General features: G+C 39.9%; 1 protein-coding gene across 1 annotated transcript in view; it reads right to left on the bottom strand.

Moving 5' to 3' along the window:
• Positions 1 to 22427, bottom strand: part of LOC137149633 (VPS10 domain-containing receptor SorCS2-like) — a 152669-nt gene that overhangs the window by 101970 nt on the left and 28272 nt on the right. The window contains exons 6-7 of the mRNA XM_067543160.1: positions 19085 to 19174; positions 3491 to 3670 (exon numbers count right to left, since the gene is read on the bottom strand). Of these exons, the coding sequence (XP_067399261.1) occupies positions 3491 to 3670; positions 19085 to 19174 (270 nt within the window). The remainder of the gene's footprint in view (positions 1 to 3490; positions 3671 to 19084; positions 19175 to 22427) is intronic.

Raw genomic sequence — 22427 nt, forward strand, 5'->3', positions numbered from 1 at the left:
GTTTTCACTGAGATTGTTATTCTGCATACTCTTTCATCCCTTTTGATCTGTAATACTTAAGAGGATATATTTGGCCCTCATTCCAAACACCAGCTCCCTTTGATCTTAACATTAATGAGAGCTCTGCCTGCAGACTTATGGGACAGCAGCTCCATTAGCATGGTACAGATTTGATACTAATTATTTTATTACTGATGATTTGTATTGTGATATGGCTCTACAGGACTGATCCAAAGCCCACAGACTGGAAAGAAGTTAGAGTGCTAGTGTGAGACTTGGGAGATGTGGGGTCAATGCCCTGCTTTGCTACAGACTTGCTAGATGACCTGGGGCAAGTCACTTAGTCTCTCTCAGTCTCAGTTCCACATCTGTAAAATGGGGATATTTGTATTTTCTTTCCCCGCAGGGATGTTGTGATAGAAAGATTGTGAAGCACTCAGATAGTTTGGTGACTGGTGTCATATAAGTACCTAAAACGAATGGATGCAAGGAAGTTAATGGGAGTTTTTCCACTCACTTCAGTAGTCTTTGGATTAGGCCTGATTTTCAAGAGTTCAATGCCTAATAGCTCCCATAGAGGCACCTAAATAAATGGCCATGTTTTCAAAAGAGCTCAGCTCCTGTTCAGGCATCTAGATGAAGCAGCATATGTTCAGAAGCCAGCAGCAGCTATTGTTCGGCAGTCATTTTCTTCTGATGACTAGACAGTATGATATATATTAACTGCCATAGATCTGTTCTGTAGAAACTATTGCAGAACTTTTCTGTGCCATTTTACTGTGAAGGGGAAGCATACAGAGGGCCACTCAGCATTTACAACACCTACTGGATAGTTGTGCAAATGTTACGGACAAACACTCAACTGAAGTCAATCGGGCTAAAGCACATGACTGAGGAATAAATGTATGAGCAAGGCTTGCAGTCTGAGGTATTAAATAAGCAATAACTAGCATGATATGTGTATTCTGTAAAATAAGTGCCCAATTCTGTGACCTTTACTCATGTGAGTATTCCCACTTATTTCAGGATTGGACCCTGAAACATGACATCAACATGCTTGTTTGGCAAGGATCTCTGTGCAAAGCTTGTGGCTGGTTTACTTTGACAGCCCATGGTACAGTATTTCAAGACCATATTGACTTTGAATCGCTGCTCACTGCCTCTTTTTTTTTTTCAAATAGATTTCAGAGGTTAGTCCCTGTGCACATATGCAACAAGAGCAGAAAAGATACACTGTACAAAAGAGATAAAGGATATAAAGGAAAATGAATGCAGACAGGTGAAAGTCTCTAAAAGACTATGAAGCAGATGCACATGTAAAGGATGAAATGAGGCCAGTGGAAGATAATCAAGACAAACAGTGCAAATTTCAAGCAGAATTATGCATTAGTTGAAAGAAATTCTTAATCCATTGGGGGCTGTCTGCATTTGAAGTTGAAGATTTTTTCCAAGACACTTCTATTGAAATACCCTAGAAGAAATCCCGAATCAGAAAACAAAACAAAACCAACAACCACACAGCAATCCCTAAACACAGTAACATGCCTTATTTTTATTAACTGTTTTGTACAGTGTAAATAAGACATCACAAAAAAACCTTGTAGATATTACTTGCTTATCACATTTTAGTAAAGATAACAAACACTAATTGTATTTCACCGTATTGCAAAAACGGTCTGCAAGTTTTAAACTTTCCACATGCAGGCAGAAAAATTTGTTTATTCACAGTACAGTTCTTCTCTGAAAATTGACTATGTAAAAACAACATTGTAAGGTTCCATGTTTATTGTCTCTCAATCATTCCTTATTAAATACGCTCAGTTTATAATTATTTTTTTAAATCCAGCTCTACAAACTAAACCTGGAATTTGGAAATTCATCTAGTATCTCTTCTTTTTGTGCATCACCAATAAGAAAGGTTCCACAGGACAGACACTGCCCTCATTGACACTTTTGCAACTCCCTGAACTTCAGTGGGCTTGCAGAGGCATAACTGAATGGAGTTTAGTAAACAATGCTCTAAACCAGTAGTCCCAAGCCTTTTCTCTACTGGCAAGTCTTAGCAATAAGGGAACAGCAGAGTACTTGTGACCCCTTAACACCTCTTTGTCACCTTCAGGTTGAGAACCCATGCTCTAGAAGATGCTGGAGGAGGAAGAGAACTCAGCTTTTTTTCCTCTTAGCTGTGCTGGCTCTGCCTAGCTAACAGGAGCAAAAATCAGCTAAAACATATTTTGTCATTAAAATTAGTATATGGGACTCTGATTACATAAGAGGAACAGATCTCTCCAGTAAGAAGGTGGCCTTTTTCCAATATCTCCTTTCCCTACAGTACTCCTCGATCATAATCAATGTTTGAATTGGGAGGGCAGTGATTATGTCACACATATCCTTGTCTCACTGCAGTCTATCAAAAAGAAGGGAGTTATATAAAGATGGAGGAGATTAGAAAAATTTGGAGCATGACATCATTTCCTGCCTCCAGTTACAGTACTGGAGAGAATCATTTAACTCCTTTCTAAACATACATGCCAGGCTAAGGAGTATTACCAATCCTTTTCAAAGAAGTCTGGGGCATTTAGCAAGAATGTTTTTTTCAAGTTGTATTAGATTCAAGTGTTGCCGTCATCTTCTTTCTGAACAAGAGAATTGATGGCAATTTCTTCCTAAACTGCTATTTTCCCCAGTGTCTCTTTCTTTAGCCAACTGCTGCAGGTTTAAAATCCAGAGTTGAGTATTTTGCAAAGATGGTTCCTCTCACAGCAATGCCTCTAGGGAAAGAATGTCTACAGAAAGCAAGGGGATTTGTGGTCTGACTCAAATCTAATGTTGTTAGCTCTTCATTTGTCAAGATCAACATGTAGTACCCAGAACTAGTTTCAAACAATTGCTATTTATTGAGACCCTATTGGCTAAAAGTCTCCCTGGTAAAAGAAACTTAAGAATGTAAGCAAAACTCAATGAATGGACTTACATACATATTTACATAATTACATTCATTGGCTTCTCAGACAAAGCAGCTGAGATGCTGACAAATTGAAAAACAAATGTAAGCCAAGAAAAATATCACTGTATTGCCTAGAAGCCAAATTCTGTTACATCAAGCAGTTTCATACCTGTTTATATTCTTCCTTCCACAATAAAATAGTGCTAACTGAATCTTACTGCTTAACTCTTCACTACTTGAAATCACACCAGCGCCCGGTATTACAAGAAAGTGAAAAATACTAAACTTCTTCCTGCTCATTCTTGGAAATGCAGAAAATTGTGCATTTAAAAAACAAGCAACACTTTTGGAGAAAGAGGAGAGAGAGGGAGAATTAGAGTAATACGCTACTGCCTTCTCATCACTCTGGAGAATTGGGGAGAATGTTATCGCTATAAAGTTAATTGCATTCATGATTAGAGATGCTAAGCAAAAACATGAGGTAGGAAAGACAAGGGAAAAGATAGAAAGCAACAAAGTGCTAATATTTGCATGGCACCTTACCTCCAGAATATCTATCAGGACATTCTCTTCTGGCTGCTTTGTGCTCCTGACATTCTCCAGTAAAATGGAGTAGTATACACCCTGTGGGTCAGACTGGTACAAGTTGTATGTATCTGTCTGGTACCATTCCTGAACAGCCACAAACACTTGGTTTTCATCCGTACTGATAATCTGTAAATCCTGCAGAAAAAGAAACAAGATACAAGATGAATCATAATTGGCAGTTAGAAAAGATACTATCGTGCCTACATGATAAAAAAACCAAACTTGTCATGAGAGTCAAGTGCCAGAGAAAATACATACACTTTAAAGATCACTGACTATGAGCTCTCTCATTTTAGGTATTAGGAAATCTACTGTATCCTCTCTCTCTCAGATTATGGGATATAGGATGTTCACCTACAGGTAACCGTTTCAAATCGAAACCAGCCAGAAGGAGGTGATTTTGTTTCTTATAGGAAATGGGTTGGAGTTCTTAAGCCAATTCCTAGTCGACAGATTTCAATGTTCAATATTCGCATTTGCAGCAGAGATGCCTAAAACTGAGGGGATGCTGAATGTGAATTACACTCTCAAGACACAGACAAAAAGTCCATGAAATCTCAATAAGATCTAAAATATGATGACTAGCAACCACCAATTAGAACAGAGATATATTATAAAGGAACTTAGGGCTTGTCTTCACTTACCTCGGAGATTCGGCGGTAGTCGACCGGAGTTACGCAAGCTACGCAAAAAGCTTGTGTAACTCCCGTCAACTTCTCTGCTTCTGTTCTGCGCGCTGTCTTCACTGCACTGCGCTAACGGAAACCGTGTTCCCGTCGACGCAGCGCTACACCACTTGAAAAGGTGGTCCTAATATGTCGATTTCTGCAACGACTGAGCGGGTCTTCACTGACCACTCAGTTGATCCAGAGAAGTCGATCTGAAGGCGGCGAATTTGCCGCCATCAGAGAAGACATAGCCTTAGAGAATAAGAAACAAACTCTTCATGGCAGAGACCATATCTTCCTACATGTTTGCACAGCACTGAACACAGCAGGACCCCTGAGGATTACCATAATATAAATATTAAATAACAACAACAATATGAGATTCAACATTCTGCATTTATTCCTCAATAATTTCATGCTTGGATTATTGCAATAGCCTCTTTGCTGGACTCCCTCTTTACTCTCTCCATCCTTTGCAGGGAAAAATGCAGGCTAATACATCTTGCGAAAAATAGTCTAATACACAAATATTCAATCAGAGAAAGAAATCAGGATGAGGCAATGCTGAAATAGACAGTAATAGTGGACAGAAAATTGGACCTGTGTTTGCACTGGGATATGGCAGCAAAAAGGCCAATGCAATTTTGGGCTGCATACACAGGAGCATTATATCAGGGGAGAAAGATTATTATCCTTTCTATGAACTCAGTTGCAACCACACCTGACATATTATGTTCAGTTCTGGTCACCTTATTAATGGAGAGATACTGACAAAGGGTAGAAAGAGTTCAGATAGGCGGCAGGAAGAAATGACTTCTGAGTAAATATATAACAAACCCATTTATTACATTTCTATTTCTTTATATAGAAGTAACAAGAGCTGACTAGGTGCAGAAGAAGAGGTGAGTATATATAAGAATGAATACCCCATACACTGCATAGCAAAAACCTCTTTGGAAGGTATGTATAATGAAAAGCTAGACAAAACATTTTGTATATAAAACGGGTTAACTGCAATCTCTTTTTGAATCTAATTCACCACTCCAAATTATTTTTAAAATGCTATTGATACATCTGTCAAAACAAATGAACCTATGGGAAAGGTTTCTATTGCACATAAAATCTCCCATCCATGGTTGATCTCAAAGCCATTCTCCAAAGCCTTCCCAGTAAAACTTTGTATTGAATCAGAAGCAGATTTTTTTTTTAGAATCCCATTAATGGATCTCTAGGCTGTCTTAAATTACCATCACTATTTGTAAGTAAGCAAGAGGATGGATATGCAGCATCTGGTAGTCCATCATAACTCATGACTAACATCTTATTTGCCTTCTCTGATACAACCTGAGAATAGTTATCCTGTTGATCCAATAAAGAGGTGGAGGTGGAGGAGAAATGAATTACTAAAGAGTTTAGGAATAAAGAGTTTGAAAGGGTATTATCCATTAGTGAAAAGTTCTAAAAACCTCTTACATTGTGATCATACCTATTATCAGCCCTGTGGCAAAAGTCTTAAGAGCATTATTATAGTAAAATGTTTATAAAGTGTCATCAACATACACTGTACAGAAAACAGATAAGACATGTTCCTTGCCTCACACGAATAGAATCTAAATAAAGTGAGACAAGCAAATGCAGGATGAAACATAGGACAACAGTGCGGAAGAGAATGTTTGAGTGCTGCTATTGATCAGAATGTGAGAAGAGGGACTATTTAGAGATGTGGGTTTTACGGATGAATTTAAAGGAGAAAAGATAAAGCAATTGTCAGATACATTGTGACTGCTACCAGACATAGGGGGCACAAAACTGAGAATGGAAGATGTGGCTAATCTGACTCTCATTCACTTTCACCAGTTTTCTCTGGTGTAGTCATGTTGACTTCCATGAAGTTACTCCTGATTTGCATTGGTGTAAATAAAAGAATAATCCAATAATAAGGAGAAAGACAAGAAATTTGGAAGAGGTAAGTGAGAGCAGAGAAATAGGTGGAGGCAAAAATAGGTGCGATTTTGTATTTTAGGATGAGGCATTTGAATTTTATGTGGTAAGTTATGGAAAGTCAGTAGACGTTCAGAAGGATCTAACATGGTTGGAGCAGTGGGATGAGAAGATGACTTTAACAAAGGAAGTTTGGACCAACTGGAGGGTGACAGCTGGAAGGCAAGATGGCCAGACTGGAGGAGTTTATACTATAAGCATGTTTCACTAATTCTCTTCTTCCAATTGCAACAATTAATATTAAGAAAGGGGTGTGTGTACTCATCCTCTTCAAGATGTCAGTTGCTTCTTTGTGTGTGTCTGGCAGGAATTAGAATCCTGGTATTAATAGAGGATAACCAAATATGCCTTTCTTCCTTCTTAGGCATAGTCTGTTCCATTCAGGTTTTACACTGCAGATTTTTATTTCTCAGTCCAGGATTATAGGTATCTTTTCAGCATTGTCTATTTCAATTTACTTTCCCAAGCATTTATAACCCCGTTACTTGGTTATATTGTCTTCCAACAGCCCCGAGGAACATCATCTGGCCAAATGTTGCTGATATAACTCTGAGGAAATTAACTGAAGTAAGGAAAGCTGCAAATTTCATACCTGGTTTTAAAACATCTTTTAAACTCCTGAATGGTACATCGGTAGTGCCAACCAAGCTAAAAGAAAGTTACAAATAATCTCCCTTCCTGTTCCCTTCTCTTGCTCATATTACCGTCTTCCACTATTAGATCTCACCTGGAGAAATGGCAATCAAGGATAAGAGCTTAACAGACTCAGGGCACAATTTTGTACGGTGCTAAGCACTCTCAAATCCAATGGTCTACAATGGGTGCTCAGCACCTCATAAGGGACATTTAGCTCTTTGCAAGATTGGACCCTTAGCAAATGTTGCTAGACAGGATTTCCTGTCGTAGGGAAGGGGTTAACTAGTAAGATCATATGTGAGAGAGAAAATATCTTGTTCCAAAGAAGGCTATTTTTATTGATATACCTAATTTGTTGCCTGCAGCCACACTAGCTAAGGCTGTGATCTCAGCAGATCCTGTAGCTATGCATTCATTCCTCCCTTCTACAGGCTATTCCAAGCCATCCTACTGTCTTAATTTGCCATTAACCTTCCTACCTGCACATTATTTATTTGATTTCATTGGTTCAAGGCCCTTCAGCTGACTTTAAAGCACCTCAAGAACCTGGAATCTTCCTACTGTCTCAAGTCACTTTTTGGTGTACTGTCTAGCGCATTTGCTGTGCTTATGCAATATTTGATTGCGGGTACTTTCATTTCCATATTCAAATTACAAAGCTGCACATTTGGCCCCCTGTGGCAGAACTGATCTCCCTTGCAACTAAAATGATCTTCCCTGCTTGCCACTCCAACCACGTCATCCCTTCTAATGGAATTTCTCCACTGGCTTTTGATCTTGCACATCATTCTCCTGCTCTCATCAGTGGTCACAACACCTTTGCTCCATCAGTCAACCCTACCTCACACTCCTTTCAGTTCCTTCTCCTGCTATCATCCTCATGCCTTCTTCCATGTGGTCTCATTCCTGGAGTGCCCCATTCATTATGCCAAGTGCTATTCTCCCCCTTCACTGACATCGCTCCTCAAAATTCCCTTCTTCCCCCAAAGGTAATACACGTCAGAAAAACACAGTCACCCACCCATTAGAAAGCACTGATGTTCCAAGACCATCTTGGTCACCTCACTGTATTCTGTCTCTGTTTCATTTTATCCTTTTAGGTTGTAAGCTCTCTGAGGCAGAGACCAGATCTCCCTATGTGCTTTGTACAACACCGAGCACACAATAAATAATAGTAATACAGTTCAGGCGCCTCCTCCTCACTTCTAAGGCGTTCATCATGCCTCTCTGTCTATATCTCAACCCTTGTTTCCATATACCTCCTCTTGTGCGCTATGTTCTGCCAGCTAATCATGTTATACCTTCCTCTTCATCATCTTCACTCACTCTGATGACTAGAGCTGTTTGAATAACTGATTTTTTCACTTCACTTGGCAGATCCAAAGAATTGGAAAAAAAATTATTTTGGGTTGACCAGGAAAAAAAATTAAAATTCTATAGTGAACCCAATCGTAAAAAAAACCAAACCAAACCATTTTGTCTAGAATGAAATATTTTTTCAACCAGACACAAAATATTTTGGTCTGTTTTTTTAAACTCATATAATTTTTAAAATAAAACTGAAGTAAATTTTAAAACAAAAAGTCATTTCTGATATCTTTTTTTTTAGGTTTCTCCCCCCTTTTCCACCAAACCAATTTGGAAAAATTTATACAAATTCACAAAATGGTTCAATCAACCTGAATCTGCTTTTTTTTGGTGAGAAAAAGTTTCGGTCAAAAAAATTCATTCAGTTCTGCTCTTGACTCTCTACCATAACATCAGGCTAAACCTCACGTTCTCTGTGCCACAATGAAATCAATGGGACTGCATAGGGATCAGGTCTAGCAGATCAGGGATATGTTTGGGGGGTAACCCAAAAACACCCCGAAAGTAAAACTGGCCATAAAGTGTGGTAAAATGCAAAAAGTGAGCAAGTTGAAAATGTTTTTTCCCCACTCAATTGGTTGCACTTTTCAACAAATGTTTCTTCTATTTTGAAAGATTCTAGTGGTTTGAGAGATGTTCCATTCACTTAAAATAAGGAATACCAGCGGAAACAGCAATATCTTTCAAAATGGAAGGAACCTTTTAGGCAGAAGCACTGTAACTTCTTTCAGTCAGAGTGATTTTAGGTGTTACTTTAACTATAGGAGATAAAATTTGCAGACCGAAAGGTGAATTTCAGATTGATGGTGTTTAATCTCGCACACTTGCGAAGGCGATTTGCATTAGAGTGCTGAATCAGGATTAACTAACACAGAGCCCCTTACGAAATCCTTCGAGTGATCAAAGGCTCTACAGACTAAACATGCCATGATTAAACAGGCAGTGCAACAAACCTGACAGCTATGCAATCGTGCCATTCCTGTCCCCTTGTGGTGACTTCTGAGCTAGGCTCCCTTTCCGGTATCTGACAGCTACACCAGAAAAAGCAAACACTCAAATTAGCACAGAGTTGGAAGTAATCCAGGAAGTGGTTGCATTTATATATCCTGGGCCTACTCCTTCGAACCCTGAGTACCATCCAGTCTCATGGAGTACAATGTGAGCTAATGGTGCTCAGTGCCTAGCAGGAAATTCTTAGCAGCTGGCTCAGTCAGGTTTATTAAATCAGTGGCTCTCAACCAGAGGGAAGTGTACCCCTTGGGGTACGTGTCAGTCTTCCAGAGGGTACATCTAGATATTTGCATAGTTTTACAATAGGCTACATAAAAGCACTAGTGAAGTCAGTACAAACTAAAATTTCATACAGATGCCTTATTTATACTGCTTAATATGCTATGCACTGAATTGTAAGTACAATATTTATATTTCAATTGATTTATTTTATAATTATATGATAAAAATGAGAAAGTAAGCAATTTTTCAGTAATAATGTACTGTGACTCTTTTTATTTTTATGTTTGATTTTGTAAGGAAGTCATTTTAAGTGAGGTGAAACTTGGGGGTACACAAGACAAATCAGACTCCTGAAAAGAGTATAGTAGTCTGGTAAGGTTGAGAGCCACTGCATTAATTCATCTGAATGAAACTGGCAAGCATATGTCATTTCTCCACTACTGTGTATGTTCTTTCAGGGAATAGTAAACACACACTAAGGAACAAATGCAAGAACGTTTCCAGATTCATATACCAGAGATCTAATCTCTATAACTTCCTGACAAATGTTCACAATGTTCCAATAATTCCTTACTTTCTGCCTAAAGTGAGGTACCAAAGTGACCTTTGTAGCGCTTTCCCCAAAAGTCTTCTGTTTTCAGTGGTAGTGAGGAACTTCACTGATAGCACTTGTACAGAGTTAAGGCATAAGAAAGTCATGGATCATCTTCAATACTAGTTAATCTGGCTTCCTACCATGGAAGAATGCCCAAGCCCCCATCCAAAAATCAGATCTGATAAAGAAGCCAAAGGGGAGGGGAGGAGGTTGTTTTGTTGTTGTTTTTTAATCTAGCCTTATGTTATGAATGTTCAGTAACTGATACATAGTATATTATTTCTCATTCAAGAATGTCAACCTGGTTTACAATTATTAAAGCTCACAACACCTCTGTGATAAGTAGAAATCATATCACCCATTTTTTCAGACAGAAAAACACAGGGGCGGAGGGGAGGATGATCAAGATCACACAGTAAGCCAGTTTTGCTATACTGTATAGGCAGTGAGTATTAAGAGAATGGTGAAATGGAGAATGGCAAACGTTGGGCTAGCTGCTATTACCACTATCGTCTCTAGATCCTCTGATGAAACTCAGCAACCCCTGACATCCAAGGCACAATACTTAGGGCCATGCCTAAGCCAAGAAAGAAAGAAGGCTATATGTTGGCCAGAAAAAATGGATGCAAAAGATCATTGATATTTGCAGTCTGCTTTCAACTAAAAGAGCAGAGAGAAATTATCTTGTGAGGTACAACACCATGCACACACACAGCACTAGAAACATACACACTACAATGTTATCCAATCATGCAGTCAATTTACAATGTTACCAACTCTCGTGATTTTACTGCAAGTCTCACAATATTTCTTGTTTTTCCTTAACATGCCAGCTCCTGGAGGCATGTGATTAGGTGAGAATCTCAGCATGCCTTTTAAAATGAAGTGAGTTTCTAGTCCATGCTGTTAAAGCTGGAAAATGTGACCTTACTGCACCCTAAGGGCCCTCACACTAGAAAGCAAAGATAAAAAACCCAAAGTTTGGGTTTCTTTTTTTTTTTAAATCTCATGATTTTTAAGCAAATGTCATGATTTTTAGGGGCCTGATTCATGATCTGGGAATGGCAATACCGTTAATCTGAAACTAGGCAACTGAATCCAAAATCCTTATAGGAATGATACTCTTGAGTGTTGTAAATACAATAGATGTGAGTGTCCAAAGCTCGTAGAGACAAAGTGGCCTAGGACTTGTGTTTTCACCATCCCCATGTGCTCCCTTCAATCCATGTGAGAGCGATCAACATAACTAACCGCCCCCAAAAAGCCTCAGGCTGTCCTCGTGGAGTGGTGTGAAAACAGGGGACAGGAACTGGGGAGGAGAACTGCTTCCTGGGTCCATTTAAAACTGTTAATATTGGTTACTGCTTGGTAACATTTCCAGCCATGTCAGAGGCTGAGATTGAGGCAGATGCTGTTCACACAGGCAATTGCCACACCCAGGGTGTTCCTGCTATTGCTGTGGCACATCCTGAAAGGGAAACTCCCTTCCTTCATCCCTCACTAGCACCACTAATTGTAAATGTGGGATGCACCACATAGTCCCTGCACCACTTCCTTGGCAGCCACTCCAACAGTACATAAAGATGACAGCGTGGAAGTCCTGTTGCTGCTGCACACCGCCTCTCTCCCCACCAGAGTCCACCCTCCAGCTTCAGCTCGGAATTGGAATAATTGGCACTTGAAGGGAATTGGAGTCCATTCCTCTCCCTAAGCCCCAATCACCCAATGGAAACAATGGGGCTCAATGCTGAGCCTCCACATACATGTACCAGGGGGAATCACTGCTCACCTGACCAAGCAACCTATAGCCAGAGGTCAGCTATCGCTACTATCAGAAAAGGCTGCAAGACATCTTCCTGCTGTAGGATGACCAGACAGCAAGTGTGAAAAATCAGGAGAGAGGGTGGGGAGGGTAATGGGCACCTATATAAGACAAAGACCCGAATATCAGGACTGTCCCTATAAAATCAGGACATCTGGTCACCCTAACCTGCTGCTACCACTGCTGCTGTAAGGAACAGCCACCAGGAAGTGGAGCCACCTAGGGAAGCCTCCAAGAGGTGCTGGGAAGAGGGAGCATAATGCATCAAGAAATACGGGAATGAAAGGACTGATGGATGATAGAGGGAAAGAGTGTGAAATGTATGGGTCATTGATAGGAAAGTGACATTTCAGGCTGACAGGTGTCATATGTATCACTGGCTGATACACACAAGTCTGGAGCAAGCTCCTTGTTAAAATTAGGAGCACATTACTGAGACTGTTGCATGGAAGGTGTAGTCCCATTCAGAGCCACTTAAGAAAAGATGTGACCTCACTTACAGGTGGCTTTTTTTATGAGAAGGGTAATCTAAATATGCACAGTTATGTTTTTTATTGCAACAAGCAAAATTGTTTTGAGGAGTTTAACTTTCTTTTCCTAACCTATACTTGTCTTTAAGCCTTATACACATACGTTTTCACTGACAGAAAAACCTCCCGGTGGTAGACAAATAAAAAAATATTTTCTCTCTCTCTGAGTGTGTGAGTATATATCTTTGGTGACAAAGCATATACGAAAGAATCATGTACCACTTTGAAGAGGTAAAAATTTCTGAGGCAATAACGGGTTATTTATTTCCTATTCTCTTTTATCTTGATGTCTATTACCTGGAAACTTTTATTTTATTACCCATTTGGCAATATAGTACAGATACATAGAGATCAAGGCTGCTAATAGAAGTTTTCATTCATAATATTTCCACTCCATTATCTTTTTAGAGCCAAACACTATGCTTGTCTAAATTGCAGTAGGAAACAAAAGAGAATGTTGCTTTTACATTATAAAGATTCTGTAGCTAGTTACGCTAACTTGGAATGAATGAATGAACGAATGCAGGAAAAGACTGCAGCACTAGCAGTCTATGAAGGGATATTACCTCCAGTAAGGGTTATTTACAAAGGTGAGAAGGGGGTTAGCATTGTGGGACTCTTGTATGCAACAGTAAAACTAATACAGCTGACAGAAGATCACTTGATTTGCTCAGTGTTTTTTGTTAATCTATTTTGACCACTAATTGGTATTATAGTAATAGAGTAAATTGGTTTCTACATCATTTGTATTATCGTAGCATCTAGGAGCCCTAGCTTTGCTCCAGGACTCCACTGGTGGTCCCTACCACAGCTTACAATCTAATCTATATCTCAGCATTACGTAATGAGATCTGGTTCAAATATGGAAGTAAAGATTCAGTATAGACCCACTACCTTAAACTGGGTATTGAAAGTATAGGATCAGATTTTCAAGCTCTGTTCTATTCTAGGGAGCAGATGGGCATCCATGAATGCTGAAACAAGTGGATCAGTATTCTGATTGGTAGCAGTCTACACAGTAACATGTGCACATAAGTACTGTCAAAAACTGGCCAGCTACATGAATTATGGGGCACCTGGGTCAAGAAGCATTTACACTAACATGTATGGACAATGCTTCTACCCAGCTCCCCTCCCCAGGCACAACTGGCCTACTGTGTACATTTTGGAGAAGACTGGAGTGAGGTGCAACACTTGGCTATGTCTTTTCCTCTACTTGTGCAACACACAGGCTTAGTATGGTATGGTCCAGTTTCCCTCCACTGACTGATTCACTGTGAATTCCTCATGGCTAAAGGAATTCTGCCTTTGCAGTAGCATAAAGGGCTTGTGCAGTGATGATTAGATCCCAGGTCCAATATCCACAGACGACTCTAGTCTCTGTAGATGTATGTTGCCGTGACGTGCTGTAAAAAGGCATGCCAGATAGAACTGAAACGCCTGTGGAGCTAGATCCTAGCTTGCCTAACAGGGGAAGTATGTAAAATAGTTGCTAGGTACATGTGAACTTGACTAGAAGCTGACCTCAGTGACTCTAACAGACAGCTATATATTCACAACTAAAGGAAGCTTTTGGTGTTGAAGGTCCTGGTCCAATCCCTGTGGACAACCAGGGTAGCTGTATGTGTACAGTGACCTCATTGTATTTCGTACACATTTGTGAAATGGATGGCATGATTTTGATCCAAAATATGGATGGAGAGGGGATGGATCACTTGATGATTGCCTGTTCTGTTCAATCCCTCTGAAGCATCTAGCATTGGCCACTGTTGGAAGACAGGATACTGGGCTGGATGAACCATTGGTCTGACCCAGTATGGCCATTCTTACGTTACGTTCTTATATACAAATATATTGTGTATTATTTTCTCTCTGTCTCTATGCGTGTGTGGGTCTACAAACATACAAAATCAAGTCCACCTCCATTTGCTCCCCATGTTTTTTAAATCATTTAAGTCTCTATGGAAAACTTAAGGCTTCAAACAACATTCCCCACCCAAAACCAAAGCAGAAGACATTTGCACAGGGGAAGGATGTGAACATCAAGGAGTGCCAAAAATTCTTTCCCCAAGACAAACACAGGATCTGGTGTTCTTAGCACTAGACAGACTCATTTTCCCAGCCTGCAGCATTCTCTGGTTTGCCCACAATTCCCCTTTGTATGTTAATCTCTGCTCTGTGACATCTATAGGGCTGTAGAGGCCATCTGATGCCTCACTCTATTACCTGCAAAGCAGAAACATATGGTATGTTTGTCTACACTACAGCTGCTACAAGGACACAGCTACAGCACTGTTGACTAAAGCATATCTTCCAGAAAGACATACAGTCATGATCTGAAGACTTCAGGAGCTGGAGAATCAATCACTTCCCTTGGTAGTTCATTACAATGGTTAATCACTCTCTCTGTTAAATAATTGTGCTTTACTTCTAATTTAATTTGTTTAGCTTTAGCTCCCTGCCATTAGTTCTTGTTATGGTTTATCTATTAAATGAAAGAGCACTTTAGTACCCAATATTTTCTCCCCATGAAGATACTTATATACAACCAGGTCACCTCTTGATTTTCTTTTCAAGAAACTGAGCTTCGTAAGTCTCTCACTGTAAAGGATTTTCTCCAGCAATCAAATAACTTGTGTGGCTCTTTTCTGCATGCTCTCCAAGTTTTCAACATGATTTTAAAAATGTGGACACCAGAACAGGATGCAATATTCCAATACCTGTCTCAGCAATGCCGTTTATAGAGGTAAAATCACCTCCCCACCCTACTCATTACTTTCCTGTTTATACATTCAAAAATCCCTCTCCCCATTTTTTCCACAGCATTGCACTGGGAGCTCATGTTCAGTTGTTTATCCAGTAAGACCCCTAAATCTTTTTTTCAGTCACTGCTTTTCAAAATACAGTTCCCCATTCTGTAGATATGATCTGCACTGCTTATTCCTGGATGTATAACCTTGGATTTGGCTGTATTAGGACACATTTTATTTGAATGGGCCCAGATTATTCAACTTCTTTGTGTCATTTGCAAAAAGTTTTATCAGCAACAATTTTATATTTACGTCAAGCTGATTGATAAAAATAATGAATAACTTCTGATCTAGAACCAATCCCTGCAGAACCACACAAGAAACATCCCCAATGGAAGTTTCTGCATTGACAACTAATTTTGAGATTTATCAGCCTGTTCTTCATCTACTTAATATGAGCTTTATTGATATTGCAAACATAATTACTTTATACAAAAATAAAGCGGACAGAACAGATTGCAATAATTACTGAGGGATATCTCTGCTCAGCATGGTCTGCAAGGTACTTGCAAGGATGATGCTGAAGCTACTCAAAGTCCTTGCTGAGAGAGTTTATCCTGAGAGCCAGTGTGGGTTCAAAGCTGGATGCTCCACGACTGACATGTCCCTCACAACACGCTTGTTGCAAGAAAAAAGCCGTTAACAACGGGCACCTCTCTATGTAGCATTCATTGACCTACAAAAGACTTTCAACATGGTTAGCAGGAATGGCATATATAAGATCCTGTTGAAAACTGGCTGTTCACAAAAAGTGCTCTCTCTATTTAAGGAGTTCCAGGAGGGAATGAAAGCAACTGTCCAGTAGGAAAATGAATCATCATCTAACTTTAGCATTGATATGGCATGAAGCAAGGCTGCATCTTAGCGCCTTCCGGCTTTGGCATCTTCTTCTCTATTCTTCTTAAGTACACTTTTGGAAGCAATTGAATCGAGGATGGGCAGCAGTTTTTTAACATCAGGCAATTTCAGAGCAAAAGGCATGTCATCCAACTCACTATTCGGGATCTGCTCTTTGCAGATGACGCTACATTCATCTCTAATTCATCTGATGAATTGCAGATCATGATGAATAAATTCTCTGATGCATGTATCAAGTTCAGCATGGTAATCAGTATTAAGAAAACAGTTGTCATGTCACAGGGCACCAACATCTCACTTAAGTCTACCTCAATAATGAAGCTCTGGACAATGTGGATCATATCTGCTATCTTGGCTCAACCTAACTTGCTCACTTAGCCTAGATACAGAACTCAATGCGAGAATCAGCAAAGCCTCTGTCACCTTTGGCAAACTTATCTCACATGTCGGGAACAACAAACTGCTAACCCTGAATACAAATGTGTGCGTTCAGTAGGCTTCTGTCCTCATTACCCTCCTTTACAGCTGTGAAAGCTGGATCATGTACTCCAAGCAGGAGGGGAAATTGAACAGCTTCCACTGTCACTGTCTCAGAAAAATCCTTGCAGTCACTTAGGACCAATGGATCACTAACAATGAGATTCTTGAGGGAACCAGCTACACTCTACGAAGACTATGCTGGACACTCGCAGGCTTCACTGGCTGGGACACGTGGAGCGCATGCCTGAAGATCGTCTGCTGAAGACTGTGCTCTGTGGCCAACTCAAGAACTACCTGTGACACAGAGGAAGGCCAAAGCTCCAATACAGTGACAAGGTCAAAGAGGGTCTCAAGAAATTCAGCACTCCCACTGACAACTGGGAGAGCCCTGCCCACAACTGCTGAGTCTGGAGAAGCCGGGTTAAGACTGGTACAGTCATTGTAGAGAGTCATCAGAGAGCCCAGGCTGAGACCACAAGTAAGCCAGGAAGCAGTGTGCTCCAACCTCCATCTGGTGAGTGGACCGGTAGCCACTATGGGAAGGTCTGCCGCTTGTGCATTGGGCTGTTCTTCCACACTACTGCCAAGCACCACTGACTGACTGACTTTGTCATGTTTCCTATCATCTGTCAAGATGTTGGATGGCTATATTGATATTGTACGATGTTGATTTTTTAAACAGAATGTCATACAGTACTAAGTCACATGCCTTATAAAAATCTAAGTGTACTACATCTGTGCCATTACTTTTAGCTACTAAACTGGCAAACTCATCAACAATGAAATAAGGTTCAATGAAAGGAAGGACAAACCTCCTTTGGAGATAAGGATCTTCACTGTGCATCCATTTTATTATGATCAACTAAAGAAGTTTCTGAAATCTTTAAATATACTAAATTTCCTGGAAGCTGATAGAATATTTCATACTTTAATAATAATAATTCACACTTGTCTAGGATCATTTATCCAAAGACCTCAAAACAATTTACAACCACTAGGTTGGTTAGGCTCACAACACCTTGTTAAGTTGAGGAGGACAGCAATATATGAATTAAGGAGCCACAGGGCAGGCCATGTCCACAAAGCAGCAAAGTAGGTATGATAGTGGAGATCCAGCTTCCGTAGTAGAGGTTCCTGCACAGACTTTCGAGGGGTAAGAGAAGGAGGCTCCCTGTGCTTCCTTCCTTACCACATACTCCTGCTTGTATTAAAATCCTGGTGTGTCAATCAGCATTAGTAAAAATGAAAAATAAACACGAGCACAAACAAAGAAATAAAAACAATCAAAGACTTTGACTGATGTGATGAGACACTGCAGTGCAATGTTTCTTGAATTATACAGGAAACCATGACATTTATTTGAGAAATGCTGTTTCTGTCAACACTCCCACACTCATTTCTTACATATATAAGACTTAAACTCTGGGCCTCTGTAAATGATATAGTTCCCTTTGATTTTTTGCATGTTTAGAACTTTATATTCTTTCTCCTGTTGTTTTCCTGATTACATGTTCACCCAAAAGACCAGAAAGGCTATTTTAAAGCCATTCAAAACATTCAAATAAATAGCATGTCAATGGGTTTGATATGTTTATTTGGTCCTGGTTATGCTTTTTTTTAAAACAGCTATAGCAATGAGAGAAGAAGGTTCTTATTCAAACAGTATCCAAGAGGTTTATGAGTTGTGATTCTGTATATTTAAAATTAAAAAACTACAGCACACCACTACATTAAAAAAAACTTGGAAGAAAAAAAATCATTGAAGTTATTCTTTGCTTTAAAATGAAAGAAACGAGGAAATACAATATAGATTAAACAGTAAGGTAGCGACCTAAACATACAACATCCAGAAAATTCAGAGATAAAATCTGTCAGTTACTCTTGTATTTAACTGAGTCATTCTGCTCAGGGGTTGCAGAAGCCTTCCAGCTATCCATAGATGTATGGAACGTACTGTGTGTGTCGCAAAACCTCAATCACATCAGTTAGACTATATGCAAATATACGTCTGTATTTTACTACCAGTGTGCTATGCAAATACAGAAAGCCTTGTCCTTTCAAAAATATGCCATAGTGCAACTAGCTTTGCCAACCTTGTCACTTTGATGGGATGAGGGAATATCTTGGGATCCTTTGGTAATAGAAAACGCACATCAACTGGTAAAATTCTCTTATAGTTCCATTCGTGTTTCTAGCAGAAGGACACCATATGATATTAAACTGTAATTGATTCATGACTCACTATCACTACATTACCATTGGCCCCCTAGTACTGGTAAAGCTTGAAAGTTATTGTGATAACCGATGTCAAGAAAGTTAGCCTCTGATCTCCATTCCTATGCATTGCAATGAAAGCTACTATACTTCAAAGGTGCATATAAAAAGCCATAAAAGAAAAACACACCACAGGAAGAATTCAGAAATCCTTATGGAAGCAAAAATAAGCAAAATAGTGAGGATTAAAAGGTTTAGAAAAGCCCACTCCTTGTCAAAAAGGGAATGAAGACAAAAAAGATAGTGGAAAGAAAAATAAGTTGTGTGCACTTACCTTTGGCAATGCATATTTTGGTAGCTTCATCTGTATGAAGTCATTTCGACAGTAAGAGACATAATATTTGGTTCGATTTGCTGATGTTGTCTATGCAAAGAAACAAAGGGAATATCAAGATTAGTTTGGCATTAAACCCAAGAGTCCATAAAAGCACAATTAGATTTTTTGTCACAATTTAAACATACATGCAATATTAGTATTGTATTATATTAATTTCTGTATTTTCCACTATTACAGTATCTGGACATTCCTGTAGTAGTAGGTACCGCAGACTACTGATTAAAGAACAGGCAGAGTTTACTCAGAGCTGATAGCAGGGAGTGGCATGTAGCTATGTCACCACAGGAACAGAAAACAGGTTCCAACAGTTGCCATTTCCTCCCTTGTTCTGGAGAAAGAAGTAGCCTGATACCAGCATAGACTTCTCCGTGTCGTCTCAGCTTGTTGGCTGATGCACTGGGACTCCACCCTTTCCTTACCCCCAGTCCATTGGCACAAGAATGGCAGTAGTAGCCTCCTGGAGGCTGCCCTCTCTGCTAGTGTTCCACTCTGTGGGCAGCTCATGCTTCTGCCCTCACATTCTGCTGCATAGGCACATAGGGCAAGAGACTCTCACCCTATAGAGGAAGAGGAGGATATAAACTGGCAGTGAATACTAGTATCTTTTAAAACTTGCTTACAATGTTGTTATAGCCATGTTGATCCCAGGGTCTGAGACAGAGATAAGGTAGGTGAGGTAATATCTTTTACTAAACCAACTTCTGATGGTGGAAAATACAAGTTCTCAAGCTTCACAGTGCTCTTCTTCAGATCTGGGAAAGGTAACCAGAGTGCCTGAGCTAAATACAAGATGGGACCGATTGTTAAGCATAAGGGGTTCACACAAGCTGTAGAAGACCACTTTAAATGAAAGTAGGCAATTAGGGGTTAGCAGTGGGGTGTGATACAAATTGTAACAAGCCAAAAATCCATGTGACTGTTGAGTCCATGATTTGTGGTGTCTAGCAGAGTTATGAATTTAAGTTTCCAGGCTCACCTTTTGAAAGTGTTGATCAGGTTTCTTTGAGGATGAGGAATGAAAGGTCATATATGGAGTGATCACTTTGTAAAAAAAAAGTGTTCGCCACAGGTGACAGGGTGTTTTTGTCTTTTACATTTTTCTGCGGGCATTCATTTGAGAGAGTAGTGATTGACTGGTTTCACCCACATAGTTGTTTTTTGTGGCATCTGATGCCCCGGATGAGATACACCACATGTGGTGATAGGTATATGCAGGACCCATAGATCTTGAAAGGTGTGTTGTGGGGAGAGGGTATTGATCATCTGATCATCATTGAGTGGAGATATGGCTGCAGATTTTGCATCTATTGTTCCGGAAGGTTCTCATGCCACTTTGAGTGGGTGTGTCCTTGGGCGGAGCTTGCTTCCAACGAGCTTAGAGGGTTGTCTGAAGGCCAGAAGAGTGGGTTCAGGAAAGATTTTTTTCAGGATGTTGTCCCCATCAAATATGGGTTGTAACTGTTTAATGATACCCCATACGGGTTCCAGTATGGGGTGGTATGTGACAACTACAAAATCATGGACTCAAAGATACTGGTTTTATGGCTTGTTACAAGAATTTGTAATACACCCCATTGCCTGCTAACCCCTAATTGCCCACTTCACTTTAAGTGGTCTCATACGGCACATGTGAATCACTTATGCTTAACTATCTGTTCCAACTTATATTTAGCTCAGACAGTCAGGTGACCTCCCCCAAACTAGAACAGGAGCTCTGTGATGCTTGAAAGATTGTACCTTCCACCAATAGAAGTTGGTCCAAAATAAAAGATACTACCTCACCAACCTTGTCTCTCTTTTAAAACTGTTATTCCAAGTGCACTATTCAAATAGAACACAAGAGGCAGAATAAACCATAACATAACATTTATATAAATCTCCATAGGAATCTATATGAATATGAATCTCTGTATTGGACTAGCATTTTGTAGCTATAATCACTCATTTTCTGGCATAAGTCTCCAATAAGTGCCAGGGTGGGAGACAGTGCAACATTAAACCTATTGGTGCAGTGGTGACCTTGAAAATAGGTTAACTGTACCCGATAGGCCCAATTCTAGCTTCATCTACATGGGTGACACTCCTGTTTGTTCAAATAGACCTTTCACCTGTGTAACGGAGGGCATAATTGGGCCCCATGTAAAACAATCCAGAAGCCCTGCGAAGATTTCCACTCAACAGAAAACAAATCACAAGCAGCTAGTGAATGGAAAATTAGCATGGAGATGTTTTCCATTACTGCCTTTCTCCCCTAATGTCATACCAGACATACTGGTACTTGCAAGCCTTTCCTTATCATGCAGTATTAGAGTAACAACTGAAATACCTTTTTCAAAGTAGCAACCTATTTGTATTAAGTACCAACGGACTAAAACAAACAGGGGAAGGAGTGTTCCCTATTTCACCTCACTACCATGGATCATGGATTTAGGGCCAGTTTCTCCACTGGGGTAAACTGGCACATTTCCATCGAAGTCTATGGTGCTCCCTCAAATTACACTAGCAGATAATTCGGCCCTTAATAAATAATATTTCACATTTTCCAAAACACTTTTCTGGTGCAGTAGTTAGCACCACTGGCTTCTCCCCCTAGCAATAGTAAATCAGCCACTGACTCTAGATTTATAAAAAGTTATTGCTGTATAAATAGACAACAACTGATAGACTGATTTTAAAAAAAGAAAAAATTAAAACATACATTTTTTTCACTGCTTCATTACTGTGCCAACCAAAGCCAACTTGTAGGCCAGCAGGCCTACTGGCCTACACTTTGCGCCTTTAGTTAGAAGATGTACCTAGCATCCTCATCCCTGTCTTTGCTACTTTTATTCTGCATTGAGACAGGTAGGATCATGCGTCTAGAGAAGGCTGGGACCCCTTATTAAGCCCAACCCCATGCACTGAATATTATTCAGATCCTTTTTATCCCCTTCTCAAGCTTTATCCCACTTTTGTAGAGGGGGGATACCCTGAATCAAAATAATAAAGTTACCCATCTGACAAAGCCACCTCCATTATGGCAAGGAAAAAGGTTTTAAGGCCACTTTCCTATTTCTCAGAAAATACTGGGTAATTTCTACCTCAAGCACTCAAATGAAGCTTGATTAATACGGAAGAAAATCTTTGTTGCCATAGTAGAAGCTGGCTTAAAAGGTGAATGTGCAGTGAACCCTTCTGGTCCCAGTCTTCTCTACCTCAACTGTCTCAGAAAAGACATCCCCCAGAGCACAGGGAGGGGTGATAGATAAAAACATCACAATTTGGTAGCTAAATGGAAGGC

This window comes from Emydura macquarii, unplaced genomic scaffold, assembly GCF_026122565.2.
Source record: "Emydura macquarii macquarii isolate MOO-44397 ecotype Brisbane River unplaced genomic scaffold, CSIRO-AGI_Emac_v2 contig_794, whole genome shotgun sequence".
NCBI lineage: Eukaryota > Metazoa > Chordata > Testudines > Chelidae > Emydura > Emydura macquarii.